Source organism: Electrophorus electricus, chromosome 23, assembly GCF_013358815.1.
Source record: "Electrophorus electricus isolate fEleEle1 chromosome 23, fEleEle1.pri, whole genome shotgun sequence".
Taxonomy (NCBI): Eukaryota; Metazoa; Chordata; class Actinopteri; order Gymnotiformes; family Gymnotidae; genus Electrophorus; species Electrophorus electricus.
Window position 1 is genome coordinate 4,312,954 of NC_049557.1, and position 24,577 is coordinate 4,337,530.

Consider the following 24,577-nt stretch of genomic DNA (forward strand, 5'->3'; position numbering starts at 1 on the left):
AGCCCTGGGATGAACTAAACACCTCATGTCATCCATTATTCATGGAGGTTTCTGTCATTGCGCAGCACGCCGTAACAGAGGAAAAAGAGGGAGAGCCTCGAGATGCACTCGGGTATCAGCTAGCTGCTGAAACGAGATACGCGCACGTGCTTTGGCAGAATCAACACCCCCACCCTCCCCATCCACCACCACCCCCCCACACACACCCACACACCTTTTTGTTTGTTTTTTAAACACTTTTTAGCTTCAAAATGTGCAGACTATTTATGCTCAACAGACTTGGGGATGTGATAAAAAAGACTGATACTGCAATATTGCCATTTGGCCATTAAAAAAAATACTGCTAATGGAGACAATAATGCAACAACAACAAAAAAAAAAAGAAAGAAAGAAGGGAAATGTTTCAGATGAAGACAGGGGAGAGTAGAAGAGAGCACCAGCGACTGTGGCAGCCTCTTACCGTGGTGAATCAGGCCGTTCTCCAGCAGGGCTTGGCCAAGATTAATGCCCTCCTCTGCTTTACTGATCTCCCCCATCTCCAACAGCCAGGCCACGAACTCACTGATGGTGTGCACGTGCATGCGCACGCACGCACACACACACACACACACACACACACACACACACACACACACACACACACACACACACACACACACACACACACACACACACACACACACACACACACACACACACACACAGACAGACAGAGAGAGATACCACATTATCAGTCTCCACAGAACACCGTGCACTCATATTAACATATTTACACCTTTGACTTTGGGTATTCGTAGTGCATCAGATAACAAAGAAAGGCTAATTTGCTGCCAGTGAACCAAAGTTCTTACATAGCTGCAGGCTTTTCCACGAATGCCTGAGGAAGATTCCACTAGTCATCTTATCATAATGATCAACAGGTTTATTTGATGCAGCAGCTGGTTAGCTCTTTAGTTGTTATTTCACTGGTCTAAATGGTAATTAAAGGCAGCTTGTAGTGAAAATAAAGTAGTAATGAAATGTCAGAAGTGGGTGACGGCTGTCCTGGGGAGCACGCCTGTTATTTGTGTGAGAAACAGCATGAATTCTCCCAGAATAAGTAAAGTGCAAATTGCTATAACACTTAAGTAAATGTGACGGATTTTGTGTGTGTGTGCGTGCGTGTGTATGTGTGTGTGCGCGCGCGCATGCTCACACCAGATGGAGCAAGTCCAGTAAATGAAGGCAGATGGGTTTGGTTGGGTCTAGAGAGGAGGTTGGAGGCAGTGCCAGAACCCTCACACCATCACAACTCGAACCTCCTGCCCTCACCCTCCACAGTGCTCCACTTCATAATACGTTTCGTCCCATACTGCAAGTTTGTCACTTTCATACATTAAAAGAAGATTTCCACCTACACTGCACTTATTACTGCCCCCCAAAAAACAAAACAAAACAAGCAAAACCACCAGAATTTTTATAAAACTTTTTTTTTTGTTAAACCAAGTCTGTATGCCTGGCTGGCCAGATGCCAGTAGCAGACTGGGTGGAGCAGGCTCGGTGGAGGCCTACAGGCTGAGGTGCATGAGAGAAGCCGGCACTGGCTGTGCTGAACGTACACGAGTCTCTAATTCACACCGACAGGAGAGTGGTGCTCCCAGAGGGAACTAATCAGGGCTGATGTAACGCTTTAATGTCCTCCACGGCTAACGCACACACGGACACGCGCAAGGTGTGCGAAGGTGCATGCGAGAGAAAGTCCGTATATGTTTAGACGCAAGCGTGTGTGTGCATGTTTGTGCAAGAATCCCATGTTTTAGTATGCACTGTACTGTGGCAGACTTGCAGGGCAAAAAGTTGTAGGCTGTCTGTGTTGTGTTCCGCTAAGACTCCCATTAAATCACTTAGCTACAAGTTGTCAACACATACAAAAAGGCCTCATTCTCGTAACTTGCCTCATAAAAAGAGAAGGGGGACAGACCGACAGAAACTCATACAGTATTCATCTGCATCCATATTTGATCTGTAACAGAATTGACTGTATTTTTCATCTGCTGAGGGACTGAGACGCGAGCTGGAAAGAGCTGCCCCAGGGCACCTGAAGCTTGGGCTGCAGCAGCACGGAACCCTGCTGTTAGCACCTGGTTCATGGGGACAACTGTGCTGAGAGCAGCCTGTGTGAAATCTGCACCAGGCCAGGCCGACAGCGCAAGCTGATCCCGGACCTGCCTACATTTGAATAGCCTTAAATTTGCAGGATTATACACACACACACACACATAAATAGGACAGAATAAAATGATACATAAAAAATTATTTCAAATGAATGTTATGAAATGTGATAAAACAGGACCAAAAATGCCAAAATGTATTGAACCTTTCATTAAGTGCTTTTGTTGCGTTTTTGCTTTGATTCACTAAATGAGTTATGTATAGAGAGGCAAGAAATGTTTTTATTTTCAGTCAGAGCAATGCAAATAGGCAATTATAATTGCTGCGAGGAATCTCAGTCTTGAAGGCAAACACACACACACACACAAAGAGTTTAATGGGTTTGCAGTGTCCATTGTTCATTCATGCTGCTGAAAGAGTGTGAGTGAGGAAGAAAGTGAGAATGAGTGAGAGAGTGAGTGTGAGAAGGAGTGTGAGTGAGTGAGCAGGAGCAAGCGAGAAAGCAAGAGCGAGAGAGTGCAATGAGCAATAGAAAGGGGGCATGAATGCTGAATGTTCTGTTTGCTGGGAATGTCTGCGTCCGATGGGGTGCCTGGCACTGAGCTTGGGAAAGCATTTACAAGCAGCCTCTCTTTTTTTGTACGCGTGTGTGTGTGTGTGTGTGTGTGTGTGTGTGTGTGTGTGTGTGCGCGCGTCACAGATATATAATAACTTCCAACAGAAAATAAAAACTTAAAAGTTTCTAAAGTATAGACTGAAAATCTTATATAGTAAGAAAAGAACCAAATATTCACTGCAAAAATGACTAAGAGAGACAAATAAGGCAAATAAAAACATTTTAAAAATAAATAAAATCAATATTCAGTGATGTCTTACAAAACAAAATAGCTGGCTTACTGTACACTAAGAAGCTAGACATTTCATTTATTTATTTTCAACAAAACAAAACCCAACAGACTCACTTTCCCAAGAAGCACTTGGGCACGATGCTGAGCTTCCTCCGGCGGTCTTTGATGAGATGTCGGCTTTTGGTCATCATCATGTGGTAGAGCTTTTCTCCCTTCTCTGCAATCATCACATAAGCATCTCTCTCCATCCCCAGCTTGAGACCTGTCGCAGAACACAAAGGAGTGCTGTTATCAAGGCTCACATGCAATACGGGTGCGGTACAAGGCAGTGAAGCCTACAGTATGGGCTGAAGAGAAAGTCAGAACTGAGGGCCACAGCCTTGATCTGTCGTGGAGGTTGACAGCTCCGTTTTCTGTCTTAAAGCAGATGTGTAATTTCCTACTGCAGATTCCAGGAGCAGATGAAGTTCATCAAGTTGATTATTGGGCGAGATGACTTGCAGTTCTCTCCTTCTGTGGAAAGTGCTTAAGTTCATGTCTCTCTCTCTCTCTCCATCCCTCTCTTTTTCCCCGTCCCTCCCTCCTTTCCATTTTCCCTCCCCGGTGGGTGATTAGGGCCTCCTGCCTCAAGAGCCAGAACCCTGATGGAATAAACCACAGACATGCACACACCCACCTGGGTCCTAGGTCACCAAGGGGATGTGGCGTTATGCTTCATCATGCGGTGTCAAGAAAGAACAATTGCTTAGTTGAAGTTTTCAGCATTGTGCTATTAAGTGCACAAGCACTCAGGGAGTCTGAATATAGCTCCTGCACTGTATTTCTAAAAGCACTGCTGAATAGGCTCAAAAAATGCCCACAGGACAGTCAGAGAGGAAAGCCAAACACGGCGCCAACTGAGCTACTGAGATACGGCTACTGAGATATCAGTAGATTCACTGTCACCAGGTGCAGCAGGCAGCCCACAGTCAGCACAATCTGGGGGGGGAGCATCTGCTTACCTCACACCTCTTCCTCCAGGCAAGCCAACGGCAGCGATCGCATGTTCCTGCCCCAGCCCCAGCCGAGAGCCACTTGCAGCTGGCGGAAACACCCCACCCCCCCTGGCCACAAGCTACGTGAGTGTGTGTGTGACACAGAGTGTGTGAAGGTGCATCAGCAATGCAAAAGTGGGCATGCTGGCTAACAGCGGTAACAAGCCCAGCAACCAGCTATCAATGCAATCACACAACTCAACCTGCAATCGAGAACCATGTGTGCGTAACCTTCCTTCTGCTGACCTGGTTATAACCAGTTTACCCAGCAGAAAGGGTCTCTCACTGTGGACTAACACTGAGGTGATGACCGGGACAGTGTCGGAAATGACAGCAGGTGGTATGACTCCCCCACCCTGAGCAGCTGGTTCAGACCAGCTCTGACACGGATAGCCCTTCACAACTGCCTAAAACTCAATCAAGGTACTATAAACATCCAATAAAAGTAGGCATCCAACTCCATCAGCGTCATCGCGGTGTCCAGAGGTAATAGTGATACCTCAGCCAGTGATAACTGGTTTACGATCAGCAGCCTGCTCTGAACAGGCACAAACCTTTTTGTGGCTTCACAAGCCTGATTATTGTCCGCTAAGTAGCTGGTCTGTGTTAGCCTTATTAAAAGGCAAACATTCTACTTCATTAAGTTCAATGGCTTGCAAGTTTGGAATTTTTTGGTGTTTGGAATCTTCCCTTAACATGTCATCACAAAGCTTTCATGCAGCCTGTGGCTGCTCGAGCCAGATGCTGATCCGCATAATTACATTAACTTACCGCTTCCTTGACCTCAAATGTCACTTGGCTGATTTGAATTGAATAGGAGGCACTAGGACAGACTGTCAAAGTAAGGCAGCACCTCAGTGCGTCAAACAAAGCATCAAGCGGAACATGTAATCAACAACCATGTCTGAAAGCCACAGAGAGGTGGTGGGGGGGGATGAGAGAGAGAGTGAGTGTGTGTGTGTGTGTGTGTGTGTGTGTGTGTGAGTGTGTGTGTGCGAGTGTGTGTGTGTGCGCATGCACGTGTCTGATGGAGCACCTGTTGGACTGGGCTCGATTTCAAACAGGCGAAACATGAGCCATGCCATAAAAAAAAGCACTTTTCTGCTTTCACTCAGTACAGCAGCATAATGTGATGTCCCATGCTACTGCTAACTCTGGGCTTTAAATGCGTAGCCAGCATTTATAGCTGTGAACCGATAAATCAAATTGATAAATCACACTAAAGAGTCACAGTCTCAATGGTTTTCTGCTCTGTGTTTTACAGCTATGATCAAATGGCATTAGGAATCAGTGCATCCAGCTACTGAAAGCCCTGAAATGGACATCAAACACACAAAAACAAGACCAGGTGGCCAACACAGGTGCTCCAAATCCCTCATGGAAGACAAAATAATGCATTAAAAAGTTACATATGCATTAAAAAGCCCAACATGTGATGAAAACCATGCTGAAGAAACCAAACCCTCTTTAGGACTCTTAAAAACATTCATTCTGATCAATTTTGTATGTGGCAACTAACATCTACAAGAGATATGTGCAGCTAAAGTTTGATATTGAGGGTTAATATCCTCAGTGAGACAGAAATTAAGCTATGGCCAGGGAAAATGACAAAATTACTCACTCTCTCGCTGTTCACGCTCCTTTAAAATGGCATCCAACCATTTCTGCTTGTCCTCAGCATTCTTGGCCATACAGACAAACCACTTGTTTTTGGCCGTATTGTGAATCTTCCAGCCATTGGTCACAGTGTAGTTGTTGCTGTGATAGTCCGCTAGATAATAAACAAAAAAGCTTAATAAATATTTATACACACGCATGCATGCACACAGACACAGACACGCACACAAACACATGCACACTGACCGCCATCAGTTCTGTCTTCTGACTTTTATCATCTGAAATATTAATGTTTGTTAAACTCTGTGAATAGACAATGTGAAGGACACATCAACTTACAGTAAAAGCTTTAAAAGCTTCTTAAGGAAGTTGTGCTGTGACAGTACCATTTTCCCTGTGCTACCAGTTTTTTGTTTTATAACAAATGAAACAATGATATAAGGTCTACCTGTGGAAACAATTAGAGAAAGAGTCACAACCGCAGGAATGCAGGCATGGCTGGAGGGGGGGGGGGGGAAGCTTTCATCTCCAACACGGTCATAAAAATGCAAAAGGATTAAACAATGCCTTTGAGAGGGAGACATCAGTAACTATCCCTTTCTAAATAGCTCCACTGTCAAAAACACGTGTCCTGTGTGTGGTGTGGTTTGTTGTATGTCCATGTCTGCGCAAGTACATCTAGTACAGACTTCAACCCTTAAGCTGCAGTCCAATTTTATCCCTCATTTCACAGCAGGTGAGGTGGAGTAGCTTAATAAAGAATGAGGCTCAGTAATGGCCTCGGGGCTAATGTGGGGATCGTAGAAACAGATCAGGCAGGACAGAGAGGCCTGAGGTCAAGCTTTTAGCCACTATGAAGGCGGGTGGGAGGCGGCTCGCCACTAAGTGGTGTGGTGGAGGCTCATGGACACTTAGAGCTGATGTGGCCCAATGAGGATGCAACCAAGGTAATCAACCCAGAGTAATCGAACTGGGCAGCGCGGGATGGGTGGAGCGAGATGGGCGGCGTGAGCCAGCACTCGCAGAAAGCAAGACAATTCCAAACTCCGGAGTCCACAGCGAATGTCTAGCTTCATACCGTGCAGCGGACCCTGTACACATCGCTATGATTACTTCAGCTAAAAAAGTTAAAAATCAAAGTTACATTCAAGCCAGTTAAATCAGCAACATGTCCTGATTGGTGAAAGTGAGCTGTTGACTAGGTGTGGTGGGTGTGGGTATGTGGTCTGAGCTGACATTCTGATAGCACAAGGGCTGTTTTCTCAGATGAGCATGGAATTTTTTTTCACAAATAAAGTGTGTGTGTGTGTGTGTGTTGCATATGTGCACTAGCACATGCATTAGAGAGAATGTGTATATGAGACAGCGAGCAGGCATCCTGCCAATCAGGGTGCACTGACAGCTTTTGTACAGAAAGTGAGAAAAAGCCCGTTGGACCTCCTGCAGTCTTGGTCTGTACAGACTTCAAACAGTAGGGCCCTGCATGTGGGTTGCGCAGCAGAGGTGACAAAGACAGGGGGCTTATGTCTCAGAGCAGATCACCAGCACAGCATGAAAGCTCATACCAATGTCAACTCAGTTACCAGACTTCTCTCTTCTCTGTGAATACATGGACTAATGTAGGTAAATAAACAAACTAGCTAATAAACAAACTAACTAATAAACAGAGAAATAAATGTACAGATAAAGACTGATGATAGGGGTTCATATGGCTTAACTACCCCAAAGCTGCCTAGCCATTATGGGGGTGGCAGCAGCTGGAAGGCCTGGCGTGACGTACAGGCTATTGGGTGGAGTCACGTACCTGTTCCGTCCTCCACATTCTCCACCTCCATCACCTCAGTGTTGATGCGCCCACGGAAGACATACAGCGGCCCGTTGATGGACTTTGTCCTCTTGGTGGACTTCTTCCCTGACACCCTAGACATTTAACACAAAAACTGTGAATGACAAGCCAAACATATTTTTAATTCACTTTTTAGTCTCTCAGACTTATATTCATGTGGTGCTTCAGGCTAGAGAAAAGACTGAAAAGGAAACTCATAGTACACTTGATTTAGTTTAGGTGTGCTGCCAGCACTAAACTAAACCAAGCTCAAATATTAACCATGCACCATTAAAAATGGTCAGTTCTTTCATTCAGTGGAAGTGTGAGTAATGTGGCAAGCGCAGCTGACTAGCCTGGACTTCCTCTTGCAGTACACCAGGAGGTTGTCAAACAGGAAGAAGACTCTCTCCTGGATGTTTCCTGCTGAGATTTTCAGCAGGTTCCCATGGAGGAGCAGCTCAGTACAGATATCAGTTAGATTTGTCCCCTAGAAGGAAAAAAACAAAAACAAGCAAGGTAATCAAAAATGATGACAAACAAAAACAGTTACAAATTGTCTACTAATTTCACTGACGTTCATTGACTGATGGCATTAAAAGCCCACTTCCTGCCCTGCTGCACATTTGCCTCACTGATATTCCAAAACCCTGAAGTCTGTGATTGCAAGTTGCCCATGTTGTGGACTCTGGCAAACACTTGTGCACCAAGTTCTCAGTCTTTAGGCTTTGAGCATTTTTTTTTTAAACTCTCGACTCCCTCTTTCCCTTGCTGCGCGAGACCTGCGTAAGTGCACCGTGCAGGTGTCCTGCAAAAGTCAGGGATGCTCAGACTGAGCGAACCAGACCTCCGCAGTGCTTCAGACCGTTACTGACGTATTTGATCTGGGAAGAGAGGGAGCAATCAACACTGACTCTACACAGGAGAGAGAGAGTGTGTGTGTGTGTGTTGTATATGAAGGAGACTCCATTTGGTCTGTTTAATCAATGGTGTGTCCACATTGATCGAATGGAGAACTGGCAGTTTGTCAGCTTGCATGTCCACCCCGTCTGCGTTAGGGTTGATTTACGTTGGGCTGAAAGAAGCCAGCCTGCTGTAGCATTTATAACCATTATCCTGCAGATATCTCTCGTAAACAAGCAGAATGAGGAGGTAGTGTAAAACCCATCTCTCATCACTCTGGCCGCAGTCTTGGAAAATCAATGGTCTAGAAATGCAAGGTGCCATCCCATGGGGGAAAGTGTAACTGCTGTGGGCGTGTGCCAAAACCCTCCACTAAGCGATTCTTGCTGGCAGCAGGCCACAGGGCTCACGGTGCTGCCTCAACTGTGTGGTGGCACTGGGGCAGACTGGGGCCTCTCTGGGAAAGGGCAGGGCAGTGGGGGGGGGGCAAATACTGAAGCTCCCCTAGGGGGGCTGGACTGCGGGAACCCAGCCGAGCATGGCTGTTGGGGGATGAGTGCTGGTCAGAGCCTCAAGTCCAAAAAGCACAGGAGGAAGGCAAGGGAGACTTAATGAAGACAGAGCGGAAGACAGAGGAGACAGAAGAGGAAAAGAGAAGTTTTAGTACTGAAGAGAGGAAGAAATACAGACAGACAGGAAGGGCCTACAGTAGCGTGTTCCAAAGCACCAGCTGATCTCCTGGGAAACAACATGGCTTTCATCCATGAACACACCCTTTTTCACCTTGTGGTGCATTTAAAGAGAAGGTCACCATGGAGCCTGTCTCAGTTAAGGCTACACTCAGGAAATGCACCAGTGTTGCACACGCTTTCTAAACAGCATACCACATACTAAACAGCACCGAGCTCTGGCTTCCAGATAGATCATCATTATTCTGCACATCTTACATCCTGTGCTATTTTTCGTAATCGTTACAGCAGCCAACACCCAGAAAACACGCACGCACGCACTACACGCTCACCTCCCAGCCCTCAATGTGCGACTGTAGCTGCTCCAGAGCCTCCATCTTCTCCATCTGCCTCTTGGTCTCATTGATGTTGGAGCACACCTCCTTCATGGCTTGCAGCGCTTCTTCCACAGCAGGGTAGTCCAAGTGCTTCTTCGGGGTCCTCTTCAGCAGTTCCTGTAGTGGCAAAAACAGGAGCGAGCTAGGCGTGTGGGAGCAAACATCACGCGTTCTCCTCCTGCTGCAGCTCACGGGCTCAAGGCAGAAGTGGTTTAAAAACGTTGATCCGTGCTGCACAAGGTGCCTAACTGTGCACCTCTAGCACAACTGAAGATGATTTGTAACTGTTTGCTTTGTGGCAAAGGTCTCACTAAACCACTTATTTCTCCCATCCAGGAGAACGTGGGAGGAGACATGAGGAAAAACAAACTCCTGCGTTACCTTCAGGAGGAGCGGGTATTTGCAGATCCTCTGGATGGGGGAGAGCAAGTAGCCCTCCAGGGGCACATCTGTGCTCTTCTTCCCGCCTAGTAGCATGCAGTGCTGGAAGAGACACGTGCATATTAAGCATATTAAATCATATTAAAGCATATTAAAGCATATAAAATCAATATTGTTTGCTAAATACATCAGACAACCAAAAACCAGCTCCCTCAAAACATGGGGGGGGGGGGTCTCTCTCAGTACTCACCAGTAAGAACGTTCGGATGTGCGAGATCTTGTTGAGCTCCATCAGGAGCCGGAGGGCCTTCTCGTGGTTGCTGCAGTACTCTCCATACACAGAGAAGCGACCTCTCTGGAATGCAGAGAAACACGTATCAGCACGCTGAGCTGTGGCACACCTGAGCGCCCGGCTAGCAAACATGGCCAGCTTCTGGCAGGATTACCAGCCCCAGCATTCCACTGCACCGGGATCTCGGCAGGAACGCCGGCCCCGGCATTTACTTGCACCACACTCGCAACGCCGATGCCAACCAACGCATCTGTTGATCTGCAGCAAGGCACTGTAATCGGCAGGAATATAAATACAGCTTTGATGAGAAAGCAATTGCTCCATTCATGAGACCACTGCAATCACTCTGTGCATGTGCTCATAATGCATAGCGGGGGTATACAAAAACATTCATCATTTCAGTGGGAATTAATTGGCAACAATATTATGCTGTTGCCTATTCCTGTGAACTCGACTGTCGCATATCATGAATGGCAAGTTTTGAGAACTGAGAAATAAGAAGGATTTCGCTTCACCTAAAAGTCGTTTAAAGGCAACGCCTAGTGAGTTCTCACTTTAACTGGTCACAGCCATATTGGCCCCCAACGACAAAAGGTAATGAAACTAGCTTTGCAAAGGAAGCCCTGAAGAGTGAGTGCCTGATCTCCATTAGTCGAAGCAACACAGGAAACAAAATCGGAGTTCCTGGGTCTGAAGAGTTACACCCTGTTTGTGGCTGCCATGGTAGCAGCGAGTATGAAAGAAACAGGAAGTTGCAGACACAAACAGCCTCACATACAAACCATCTGTCGCATGGCAATCTAGTCGTCGGCCCTGAGGTGGCTTCGGGGTTACAGGTGTGGTTTTGCGAGTGCGTGTTTCGCAACAGCGAAATCTTGAAGGTGTGGGCAGTGATAACCACCCCCGAGCTGGGATGGAGGTCATGGATCGTGAATGATGCATGGGCGTTGGGGTGGAGCGCAACTGACTGGGCTACAGAGAAGCAGAACACGGGTGTGGTATTGTAGCCCAGCCAGGGTACCACTCTCTTCCTGAAGCTCTACCTGCTTATCTGGCCATCTTGATGGAGTTGAAAGGGAATATAGTGAACCCCATGGGCACATCTGTGGTAATGGGCTTCAGACAACGGATGGCTGGAAAGCGCTTACCACAGTTTGTCTGTCTCTCTGTCTTGCTCTCTCTCTCTCTGAATGACTGTAAGATTGTCTGCCTGTATGCTGTCTGTGTCCCCACCCCCACCCATGTCTGTCTAAAATGTGTGAGGAAGGACGCTCATCTGTTCAGACCTCTTCCTCTTCTCCATTTCCTGTGATGGAAACTGGTGTTTGTGTGACTGCATGTGCAAATCATCATGTTCAGCAGTGCCATTTGTCACAGTGCTTTAATCCCCCCCCACGTATAATGTAAGATACCGGAAGCCTCACAGCTCTGATACATTACATCACAGCATCAGTCCTGCCTTACACAGGCTTTAACATGAGATAATCAAGACAACTTCATGGGTGAAGTTCAAATATTAATACGCATGCTTTTAAGTAAATATTTTAAGTGATAAGTGATTTTAAATGGTGGACAGATTGTCTTTACTTCTTTCCACCATCAGAATGTGTGCACCGAGGCTAAAGTGTGAAGGAGTTATTTTGTCTTTAAGGAAAAAAACTTTTCGCCTGCAGGTTGGAAATACCACCAGTAAGAAAAAAAAAAAATTTAATTGCAAATTAAATGTCCACAGAGCAAAAGGTTAAAAAAAAATTCAGAAACAGACAGAACACTGCACGTGACATGTTTCCGTCTAAGGCCGTTTTCACATGGGCCCAAACCCCACACTACTTGCTTTCATTTCCAACTTTATTTCCTTATATGAAAGCTAACACTTGTGTCCAAAATAGCGCATAGACTTTGTTTGTTCCTTTGACAAACACTTTTTCATATTATAGAACAATTCTGGCATTGAGGGTCCTGAAATTGGGCTCAGTCATAGAAATTAAGCAAATACTCTGGGCAGTGTTAAATACCGCATTTACACAGTATTTAGACATTTTCTGTCATGCATTCTGTTATTTTCTGAGATAACACCATATACCAACCCTGGGCCAGCCTCAGGGACTGTGTGTACTCCTCCAGTGGGGTTTCGTTTCAGTGACTTATGGTCCTAAAGACCCTCCTCTTGAATTATGCAATGGGGCCTCTGATGAGGACTCAAGGTCCCTGACTTAACAGAGGGGGGAAAACGCAACTCTGACCTGGAGGTTACGACGCCAGGGCAACAGACTGCCCAGAGCCTACTCACTAGTGCAAATTCAGTTCACACCTGTTGAATAGCAAATCTAAACCCAGATAGGAAGATTTCCTGCTCGCAGAAGAATATTGGTTGGCATTGTGTCAACGACACATTAGTATAAAATGGAAAATCAACTGCAGTGACAAGCAAATCAAGGATAATGTCCAAGGGCTGACAGGAAGTCAGGAAGCAGAGAGTGGGCACTCACGAACTGAAGGAAGACATGGCCAAGAGCATGCTGAGGCTGGGGTTCGGGCTGCAGGCTAGCGTCCAGCGCCGACAGCACCTCCAGGTGGACACCCAGGATCTCCTCGATGTTGGAGAACAGGATCTGTGGTCAGAGGCAAGGAGGAGAGCGTTAGCAGCATAATGACCCTACCGAATCCCTCGTACTCGCAGGTTTGCCCCGGGTTTCGTACCTTGACCTGTTCGGGGGTCAGACACTGTTGGCTTTCTGCCGTCTGTCTGATTCTCCATAGAAAGGCCTTGAGAGAAAAAAAGCAAAGAAAGAAATATAGCATTACAGAGTTAAGGATAGAGTTGTTATAGAGTTAAACATTTTATGAGACAGGTATTTGCTTACTAATGTTAAATCAGTACAGGTTTGGCATGACCAAGGGGCGTAAAGATTTTTTAGATGTTTTTGATCCATTTTCCTGTTTTTGTCAGATCAGTTGTGTAGAATATTTCCATTTGCCCCATTTTTTACATAGCAAACTGTAAATGACACCTCTGACTCAAAGAAAGTTTTCACTGCATAAAAAATTCAATAAAAAGCAAATAGTAAAATATAAATAAAGACTTGCATACATAAGAAATCATTTGTCTTTTTTTTAAATAAACAACTGGTTTGTGAGCAACCCCAACGTGCCACACGTCATGCTTCTGACTCAGTCCTGACCAGTCTGAACCTATGGCTTGGCAACGAAGCCCAAGGAACACATACAATGATCAGCTTGGTCGAAAGGAACAGACGTCAACTCCTAAACGTCTGTCAAACAGAAAGAGAAGCAATGGATCATTGGTTCACTGCATACAGGCGGCATATTGGGAAATGTGGTTTTGCCACAGGCATCTAAGCCAAAAAGGGGGATTTTAAAAGTCTACAGGAACCATGCCCCACTGTGGCTAGAGACCACACTCCAACAGGCAAGCACTGGGAGAGTGGACACACACACAGATCCCACACACATGCGCACCTGCACATGGACACGTGTGGAAGTGTTACTGTGAGGACCAAGCCACACCATAGTAGCTTCAAAAGATGAATTGCCATTAGGTATGAGGAGTACAAGTAATTAATTAAAGATAAAGACAAGGGGCTTGAGCGTCTACTCCATGGGAACAGAGAGAGCACATCATCTCAGCCATCCCATCCCATTATTCAACAGGGAGGGAGGGAGCGAGAGACAGAGACATCTTCAGTAGCCTTTAGCTTAAGCTATCTATAGCTTTGTGTGTGACTGTGTGAGAGTCTCCTTGGGAGAAAGCAAGGCTGTCGCTCAAAGGCCACTTCTAATTATGGCTCTGTAAAGCCATTTTCGGCCACCGGTGATGGTACTCATTGCGTGGCAGACTCACTCAGTCTGTGCGTCTGCTAAATTACCTGGCACTTTCCAGCCTCAACTGTCATTTTCCACACCGCTGCTATTCCCAATGTGCACAGCAAAGCCCAGCGTTCAGCACTGGAGATCAGAATGTTTTTGCCTTTTTTTTCCCCTTTACTCTGTGCAAACATGTCAGTGAGCGAGTGAGTGTGTGTGCGCGCATGCGTGCACCTTTTCTTAGCCCTTATTGACTCCAACTTGTGCTTATACTTCGAATGAACTAGCCACTACGCTGCCGCTGCCACCGCGCCCCTTTCGCGTGGTTTTATTGGCCAGCCGGGCGTTAAGCATGCAGCCTCTCACCTCCGGGCCCCTCCCTGCCCTAATAGGATGAGTGCCACGTTTTGGAGGGCCCTGCCCCCCCCCCTCCCTCCATCCCTCTCAGCCACACCAAGCCTCCCTGGCCTGAACTTAATGACAGGCTGCCTCTTCTGCCCACGTGGCAGCCCCACACACCCAGCACACACTGTGCCTATGGGAGGCGTCGGCTATTGCATCTTTCCTTAAAGTGCCCATTAACATTTACAGTTTTTTTAAATCCTCAGGCTCGTGGGGAGAGTCAGAGCAGCAGCGGTGTGATATGTCCATATCCACAAAGCTTCAATACTTCCTTGGGTGCTTAGGGTAAAGTGTAGCCAAAAAACCCCCCCCAAACTTTCAAGCTTTTTCTAACTATACATAGTTCTCAGCTACTCGGAGTTAAATCATAGGACAGCAGAATAACTGCATGTGCACAGCAGACACATGCCACATGATTAACGTATAGGCAGGCATGGCTCCGGTGGCAGCGTTTCATGCTACTCAGCCTCTGGCCGAGGGGGAGCGGGGACCAGGGCATTCTCCCTCAGGCGTGTACTAACGAAAGCTCCCATATGGCAGATCCAAACTCATCCTGACTGGACTCATCCATGTGTGAGATGGCCAAAAGAGCTGCAGGGGAGTGTGCCAGGGGAGTGGGGATCCATGAACGCTCACGGAGATGATCGCAGCAGGGCAAGGAGGTAACCCTCCCAGACAGCTAGCAGAGGCCAAGCTAGGAAGTGCATGGAAGATTCAGAAGCAAGAGTTGACAAACTATTCCATTTTTTATTTAAGCCATTGTCATTTGTTTTGACTTAAACATAAAATAAACAGAAAGCCTCTCTCAATACAGCCCTTTATAAAAAGTGTAAAAAATAAGCATAGATATGGTAGTGATGAAGTGATATGTAACTGCTACAGGAGTCAAGTTCCACCTGAGAGGGTTAGGCCGGGTTGAGAGTCAGTGGTTCGGCCTGCCTCACACAGGAGGTGACTTTAGCCTGTCCTCTTCCATGGCAGCATACAACCCCCAACCCCCCCCCCCCCATACACACACATCCCGCATTGACGTCACAAAGTGAGGAAATAAACAACAAAATCCTGCACAGCCCTGTTGCGCTTCCATGGCAACTGTGGCCGTTCCTCCGGGCAACAGAGAATGTGAAGTAAGCAGCCTCTGAGGCCAGGTGCTACTGAGATTATGGGATGCAAATTCATTCATTTGCTTGCGTTCTAATGAAAGCAGCCCATCGTTTGTTACTTGACATCTCTTTGAGGCACGCAAGAATGTTCAAATCTGAATGTCAGGAGCATTAAAAATGCCTTCTAATGGAAACCTTTAAAGGTCTGGCTAATTTCAAAATACCTGTCTAATCGATTTGCAGAGATGAGATTTAAGACAGGCGTATGGGAAGGAACGAATGATGTTCTCAGCACCCCGTAATCCTAAAATACATGCACATTGGACCCAGCAGCTTAGAAACTAAGACTATGGAAGGAAGCTCGTGGACCTGTTTGGTTTGGAAGCAGAAAGCTTGGTTAATACAGCTCAAATACAACTTTTGATGAGGGCCCTCCGGCTGCAGCTGGTGATAGGAGCACAGGACTCGCATAACCGCTCCAGGCGATCAGGGCGAGAGAAGAACCTGGAAGTGCCTATATGTCATGGGCGAAGGAAACAAGCTGTTAGCTGACTTCAGTCTCAATTAGCCCTGGGGAGGGGGGGAAAAAAAAAAAAAAAAAACCTCCAGTGTTTTTACACTGTGACCTTAACCAGAACATGTGGCCTGATTCTGGGACAGAGCGGACCTCAGTCGCTCACCTTTTTAGGAAGGAAGTTGCAATACTCGGTCACCAACAAAAGCCACCGGTGTTCCTGTGCAAAATATGCAGACACTGTTCATTGTTGGGAGGGGGTTCCTTCTGGAGCATGCGGTCAGCAGCGGGGGCGGTGGAGACGCACTACCTTACACTGCCTTTCACCCTTGTTTCAGAGATGGCCCAGCGCCGACAGCTCCTCCGCTTGGGAACAGAGGAGCTAGTCACATAGGATCGCACTCTACCACACACACATATACATGCATGCAAGCACACAAAAACAGTGACGTAGCAAGGCACCCTTCTCCCTTGATTCATTTTAAAAGCTGCTTGCTGGAGCCCTGGTCGTGAAAATATCTAGTGGAGACCGGCACATGGCTTACGCCTGCTCCATGTTGCATTAGCTCTTAGTCTCCATATTCTACCAGGGCTTTAACCATGTGCAGCATGGAAGAGCCAAAGACCCAACTGATGGCACTGGGCAACAAGCAGATGACATGCAGAGGGGAGGGCCTGGCTCATAGTGGGATGTCTCACACTTTTAAGTCCTGAGGTGATACATGGGCTTCTTGCCCATGGTGACTGGCAGAAACATCTAGGTCACAGAAAGAAAAAAAATAAATTTAAGCACATGAGAAAATTTTTGAAGTTAGAGGCCATCAAATCTACTATCGCCACTGCAACTGCCTAAATGAGAGAGTGCTTAGCAAATGAAGCATTTGTAGGTCAATCGCTCATCTTATTGGGAGCAGCAGAAGAAGGATGTAGGTTGTGGGGAAGTTTCACTATCGCAGCAGCACCGCCTCACTGCCAATTAGAGCTCCATTGTCAATGTTCATTTCCAGGAGAACTTGGAGGTAAGGCTCTGAGAGTGGCCCACAGAACGAGTCCCTTCCAAAATGGCTCAACACCTAATGCCAAAAGGGCCAATTTGTGTCACTCTCTCACTCTCTTCGCAGGTCAGGACCTTAGCTGCTCAGTCATTAAAGACCCTCTTGATGGCTTTTCTCACAGGCCAGTGTAAAGTCTTTCATTGGCATGTTAACAGACATCATCCTGCCCCATTCTGATTTTAAAAAAAAACAAAACAAAAAAACACCCCACTATTATCCATCATAGCATGGGGATAAGATGCATGAACGTGAGAAGAAACAGCTTAAGCATTGCGCAAAAAAACAAAAAAAAACACCTCATGTTGTCGGTTCTAACTCCTAGCCGCTAAAACAGACTTCTAAGAAGGTTGTTTTTCTGCAAGTGCTTTGCCTCCTTCACTAGTAGTTTATGGTGGCCAAAACAGGAAGCTTCAGAGCCCGCTGCACAAAATCATCATCCAGACTTTGTTACTGCACAAAGTTTATCAAATCTGAACCAAGTCTCACACATGCACGTGTGCCAAAAATAAGCATGCACAGAGAAAAAGAAAAAAAAGTCAAGAAATCTCTTTTGGATAAAACGAAAAGAGGAAGAATGTCCACAGACAGGAACCAGTGCAAAAGGGACTGTGCGTGCACAAGTACTCCCCACACACGTGCACACTCCGACAGCGTGCAACCTTAGTTTTGGCTGCACAGGCTCAACAGGCCAGCGGAAGGTGCATATGTGAGCTCGGGGGCCTGACTCAATTGGCTGCAAAGATCTGGTGCATGGGTCAGTGCTGGTCAAGCTCACAAATCCTGTGCGTGCAGTTATGATGAAGGGTGCAGATATAAACCAATGTCACTGATCTGACAATTAAGCTTTATAGAACTTAATTTAAATAAATAAGCAGATGACAAACACGTGACTAGCAAGGCTGGCATAGACAAACTGTTCTGCTTTCATGTTCTGCATGTCTTCCAAGAGCCATATGCCTAAAGGAAACCTTCATCGGCCATGCCCCAGCGTTCTGCCTCCAGACCCCCTTTCCCAGTGGTCCAAGTCTGGAGAGTGGCAGAAGGTTAGACGTGGTGTCTAGCCCTTTGTTTGAAGTGCGTTGGTCAGGCAAGGACAGTCAGTCAGCGAGGTAAGAAAACCCAGACTGGCCATATGCTCTCATAGACAGCACCCTGATCCAAGAAGGCGCAGGGTCAAGGGCCTGCTGTCATGACTTCTGCCATCAGCAGACTTCAAGGCTAACTGTTATGGTTGACCTAGCAGCGCTGGAACATGGATGGCTAAGGTAAGGTTTATGGTCAATAAGCACCAGCTGTACAGGGAAACCCTTACTAACAAACGGGTTATATATTATGTGTGACCTCAAAGTGTAATGCAACCATAATTGAAGTGTGCATAGTTCACATACGACATTTGTTTGACTCAGTAAACACAGGTTATAAGGGTATTTGTCCCATGGTATAACATTTTAGTGTGTAATGTAGAATGGTTGTTGTCTGCTTCTTAAAAGACTGGGGGTGAAGAAAGTCTCCATGTACCATGACTAATTTTACCCCAACCATTTTTGTTTCTTAGGGGCACAACCAGTGTGTCTGTCTTGTTAAATAGACAGTATCAGAAGATACGGAAACGGTGAATCAATACAGAGCCAGTAATGTGCAAGTCCACATATATAGCACATCTGCATTTGTGCGATCATCACTTTCCATTCAGCACCGATTGGAGCACAGGATCTTTAAAAATGTGCTTAACGCTAAAGGGTCAAAGCTAATACCATTACAGCACTCATTAAACAGCTCAATCAGGGACATGTTCATCCCATGAACATAAGGGCACGATCTTCCATTACAATGGCTTGACTAGCACCTGATACAGGCCTGAAATTACACTGGGGCTTACAGAGGAGAGCAGGATATTTTTTCTAACAACAAAAAAAAAATAAATATATATATATATATATATATATATATATATATATATATATATATATAACAAAAAAAGAAGCGACAAACAGCAAGATTGCTGTGGCCAGTAAGAGACCAAGTACATCAGACCACTTTTAATGGGCAGGATACATTAATTTCACAATCATTAGGGAATGCAAAAAAGCAATACATCACAAACCTGCATATATCCATCACACAAGTGAATGTTTCCATGTTTCATATTGAATCATCATCATCATCATCATCATCTTTTGTTTGTCCGTTTTTAACCTCTAGGCAGCAGACAGTCATTTAGTAATCAGAATTTCCTCTAATGCATCATAGCCTCTTGAACACACAGCAGCCCTATAAAGATGGAAGTTGACACTTGTGGTAGTGGAGAACAGAACGCCGATTGTCCACAGAACTACAGACAAGTCAATCTGTTGCAAGCACCTTTCTGTAGGGGCATGACCCAGTTGTGAAAGTGAGGCAAAATATGACATTTCCTCAAATGATGTGAGCACACATTGTAATTTTCTGAGTTGAAGCAACTAGAGCACAATGGCAAGGACCACTGCACATACAACAAAGCATCATTTCCCAAGCCTGTTGTCCTGTCCTCTTGATATGAAGCACAGAAAACATGACCAAGACATTACAAAGAAAATGGACATAATCTAGAAAAAAATCTAGGAAAAAAACCCCAAACAAACAAAAAAACCCTAAAAAGTAAAACTTGGAAGAGATAATACCTGGATCCCCGACATCAGTGGTTAGGACAAAAGTACAAAGTGTCTGCTGCGGCATTTCATCATTTCTAGGCCATGTACACAAAAGCAGAAGTGTAAAATGCACATGAACATTTGCAGCACTCAGAAACCACAGCACGTGACCTCTGCTGATCAGATGGAGAAGTAAAGAATTTAAAGGGACTGCAGCCTTGCCAAGGGGAGGATGCTGCATGAATGAAGGCAAGAATGCTTTGTCACCAGAGGAGGCTTTGCACAAGCCAGTCAATGCTCATCCACAGACACTAACTGAATTATTCTCAAAGTGTATAGGTATCAAGAGAGGATGGAAAATACACAAATGGTAAATTCCATACAAGTCGTCTTATTAGTTTGATGAATTCAATACATTATTGGCACATGTTTACTGCAGGCTAATTACCTATTGATCCAGCTAGCTACTTGCTGGTGCCAGATGTTCTAATATGTACATAGAGCTACTGTGGGAATACAGCCATTGCCTTTAAACAGAGCGGTGTCGCACTGTCCTTCAGCCTATCAGAAGTGCTGATCAACCTACATCAACTAATGTGTCTATACTACCTGGGCAACAGTTGGAACCACTCTGTGTTTATTTAAATTAGAAGGGTGAAGGGAGCTGATTATTAATTAAAACTATTCAAACTCATGATTCTAAACAAGTAACTGGGCATTCATTTATATGGCTCACGTGATTTGCTAATTTATACTGAATGGCCTGGGCATCATGTGAAGGGCATTGTATAATTTTGAGCACAGCCATACACAGAAAATTACGAAAGAACATGCTATTGCAAAAACGTCAACTCATTTTCTTCAGGACTACATGAATGACTCATGAACGACGACATTTATAAAGAAGGGACAATGTGTCAGTGACTCATATCCCCCCAGATAAAGGAACTTGTTTCTCCAGCAATGTTTCTATATGTAATCTTGCCAAGCCTGATAGATACTGACACCTTTAGCCACCACTGAATGTGTGCAGGAGCAAGGACGTACCCAGAAACTACAAGATTGTAATGGTAAACAGAAGCTGGGGTTTCAGACCAGCATAACACCATCTAGGAAGCCTCAATCCAGAATGGGAAATCCACGGAATCAGCAGATGCACTGTGATTTCACATTTTTTTAAAAATCCCAAAATGGCCTGCTGCTTGACACTCCTATTCAAGAGATAGCCAAAACGAGACACAAGGAGAGCACAATTCAGAGAAGTTGAAAGGTATTCAGAAAAACTGCCAAGGCACACGGAAAATTATGCTTAACATGGCGCTCCAATCCTAAAGGGCAACACTTGATTCCTTAAAGCAGTTTCGGGGTTGGGGGTGGGTCCAACCGGTCAGCTAAAACAGACCTTCTTGGCCATGGCAAATTTAGTGCTAAAAATTCAAGAGGAATTTCAGAAGTGAATCTCCACCATCACCAAGGAGGCTTTCTTGGGTGGTTGAGTATCCTGCATTCCTTAACTGAGTTGCATTTTCTCCATGATACAACCCGAGACTACTGCTCTCAGAGGGTTTCCAGAACACAGAAAAACCCTGACTGTCTCCAGAAGCTTATGAATTGGGTTTGACTGCCCTGTGTGATTTGAGAATGCGCATGGACATTACATAAGGGTCTATCTAATTTATTCTCAGAACCACTCATTTTATTGTGCAAATTATGTCTGTGATGGCAGTTTGAAAACAAATGCAGGCAAGTGCTTTGGCAATAGGGTGATGGAATAACGAAACAATCGGGTTACCAGAAGTGTACATAAACTACAACAATAGAGCCTGAAATCAGAGAGCTAGAGCTAAAGTGGGAAATTTAGTCACCCACTCTATCTTCTTTCAGTTTGCCAGTCAGAGGTATTGAATATATATCTGTAATCCCTCCATTTCAAACAGATAAATCTGTATACTCACTAGTGGTTTACCATGTCACAGAGATGGCTCAGTTTGGAGGAAAAAACTCTCTTCAGTCTAGGGTTCTGTCCCTACTCTTCTATGACACACACCTCTACTGTCTGAGTGAGGTACACATGCAGGCCAATTCGTTTTTCACACCATGAGCAAGACCCAGAGCTGAGCAAACGCTAGGCTCTCTGGTTCACTCCCTCACTCTCTCCTCAGCGGCAGAGCCGGGACCCTCGAAAAGGCTCTTTCATGCCTCACTGTGAGAATGTGCCTCACTGCAAAAGGGTTCGATGCCATTTTGGATGCGGGGAAGGGGCTGATTTGGCCAGCATGCCGTGAAATTGAATAAATAAGATGGGGTGGGGGGGTGCAGAAGAAGAGGGAAAATCCTCTCTTTGTGGTTGAGGCCCAACGAATGGTGACAAAAGCCCCAGTGGCAGGGGAACCAGAGGGCTGAAAGAGCAGGGCCATGCGAGTCCCTCTCTCCCCCAGTCCCTGTGATTCACTACCCCCCCCCCACCAACTCCCTCTTCAGCCAGGCCTTCTGCATGCTGCAACAAAGTCCCCTTTGAGTTTGGCCCCTTGTCTCCCACTTCCGCTCTGTGGGACTTCAGAGTTCAGGGCTGTTCGAGCTGCTGGCAGGGCCAGAAACAGGCGCCTCTGCTGAGGACCAGGAGGCAGAAGAGGATGAGAGAAGCATGAGACCGCAGGCTCATCATGAGGAGTACACACTATAGTGTTCAGTTATTGTCCGATATATCATTCGATATCGCCCAATATGTAATATGCAAAAACAGAATCAGATATTTTGTTGATCTTGTGCAATCCTTTGATGACTTGATGAACCATAGTAAGACAAACTTACAGAGCAGGACAGAAGGTCCTGTCTGAAGGAAGAGTAATCTAAAAACTGGCTCAAAATGAAAATAAACTGGGAAAACATGACAACACAAAATTATTATTATTATTTATTTTTTTTTACTGGTTGTCACAATATGAACTAAAACCTTTGGTGTTGGCCGTATCTTTTCTGTAACATGAGGAAGCTTTTTTTACTGCCCCATTACTGCATGTGAAATAAAGCATTCAATCTTTCAAGAGCATGGTATTTACAGTCAAACAATAAGTTCTATGCTGCAGTGTGCAGTCTCAAAACAATATACCTGAACAACTCACCACTGAGGCCTGTAAATACCCATGCCATCAGCAGAGTCAAGCCACCCCGCATCTTGAAAGACTTGGTAGCTAGATGAGGAGGACCACGGACACTACATGCAGACGCCTTGTGTGGATATGTGGCCACATGGATAAGATCTCGGACCAGAAAACAGGGATCATCTAGGGCTAAACCGCAAGGGCCATCTGGAAGGCGTTTGAGCCACCTCTCCATTTGAGAGCTACGAGAGCCCCAGGGGTCATGCGCTGTGGGCAGCAGGGGTCCAAAACTCCTGACTCTCTATCGCTCTGACTGGTCAGTTCCACACCCCCAACCCTTCCTTCTGCATATAGCGCCCCTAGCTCAGCAATATCACTGGTGGCAATTAAGGTGCTTTAAGCATTGCTTTTAAATGAGTAGCATGATCAAGGACAGTAGAGTTTGTAGAATTTAGAGAGGTTCACTTTGGACATACATGATATATCTCCCCATGTGGGAAAGTTAGAACATGGGGGGGGATTATGATTATTTGCATGAAAGAGAGACAGAGTGACATGAGCCATAGTTATAAACATTACCTAATTTCCTTTACTTGTTGTCCCATCCCTCCAAGTAGTAACTGATTTCCATCATCTAATAGAGTAATTAGCCTAAGAGGCCACTAAAAATGCATATGGACATCACTGATGGTACCAATCTATTTAGTTAGTTAACTCCCAATTGACTTGGTTTAATTGTACAGAGATCCACCACAGGGATGGCAACAAAACAGTAGTAGTAATTTACCTGCCAGCATTACTAATACCAAAGTGGACTAGTTCATCCAGCTGGCAATAACAAGAAGAAACACTTTATAAAACACATTTCAATTGCCATTATATGAATTACAGTAATAATGCATAATATATGGCCATTGCTTGAGTCCAGTTGTGCCCTTCAGCTTCCTTCTAAATGGAAGGATGTTTTCTTTGCTGGTGGACTCTCCCCACCCACCACAAAAAGGGGGGGGGAAAAAAACCCAAAACACACACACACACACACACACACACACACACACACACACACACACACACACACACACACACACGATGGCATTGCCTTGGCTGCTTGACATCAGCAGTGTGACATGGCAATTACTGCATTACATATTACCACTGAGAGCCCAAGCCCTGCCCTTCTGCTTAGAGGTTCCCATGAGCGGTATGAGACATAGGGATGAGTGTATTACATTTCCAGAGCATTCATTTTATGACTGTATTACACAAATGAACTTAGCAGCACTACTGTTTTTGGAGGAGAGTGAAGCAAGAAAAAAAAAAAAACAAAAGCAAACAAGCTCTGATGACTTTTTTGATTTCCTTGATGCGACCATGACCCACACTGCCATAACGCCATCCGTAACCATTCGTCACTGTGGCAACTGATGGCTCATCCATCATTCCGGACACCGGAGGCGCCAGAGAAGTCCAAGTCATCCAGGTTATGTTTCACACCACCACCACCAGCAGCAGCTACGGGAAAATTCCATACATCTGATGGAGCCTGCCAGACTCTGTCGGACCGTGCCAAAGCCACAGGTAGTTCAGGGGTCAGTGCCACTGTGGCCAGACTAAGGCTACAGGACAAGGGGTGACCCCGCGATGCTTCCGGAATTCCCTGGGGCCCTCTCAGTGAAAGGGGCCAACAGGTCAGTCCAGTGGCACTCATACTCCCATTTATGGCTCTCCCCCTCTCTGCAGTACATGCCAGTCTATCAGTGGCCTTTGTCTACTGTCCTAAAGGAAACATTGGCTGTGGTTTATGATGGCTGTTGACCACATTAAGACTAC

General features: G+C 45.7%; 1 protein-coding gene across 1 annotated transcript in view; it reads right to left on the minus strand.

Moving 5' to 3' along the window:
- Window positions 1-24,577, minus strand: part of prex1 (phosphatidylinositol-3,4,5-trisphosphate-dependent Rac exchange factor 1) — a 51,026-nt gene that overhangs the window by 21,047 nt on the left and 5,402 nt on the right. The window contains exons 2-11 of the mRNA XM_027016006.2: window positions 12,818-12,883; window positions 12,607-12,729; window positions 10,076-10,180; window positions 9,826-9,927; window positions 9,400-9,561; window positions 7,832-7,965; window positions 7,455-7,570; window positions 5,655-5,804; window positions 3,114-3,261; window positions 461-561 (exon numbers count right to left, since the gene is read on the minus strand). Of these exons, the coding sequence (XP_026871807.2) occupies window positions 461-561; window positions 3,114-3,261; window positions 5,655-5,804; window positions 7,455-7,570; window positions 7,832-7,965; window positions 9,400-9,561; window positions 9,826-9,927; window positions 10,076-10,180; window positions 12,607-12,729; window positions 12,818-12,883 (1,207 nt within the window). The remainder of the gene's footprint in view (window positions 1-460; window positions 562-3,113; window positions 3,262-5,654; window positions 5,805-7,454; window positions 7,571-7,831; window positions 7,966-9,399; window positions 9,562-9,825; window positions 9,928-10,075; window positions 10,181-12,606; window positions 12,730-12,817; window positions 12,884-24,577) is intronic.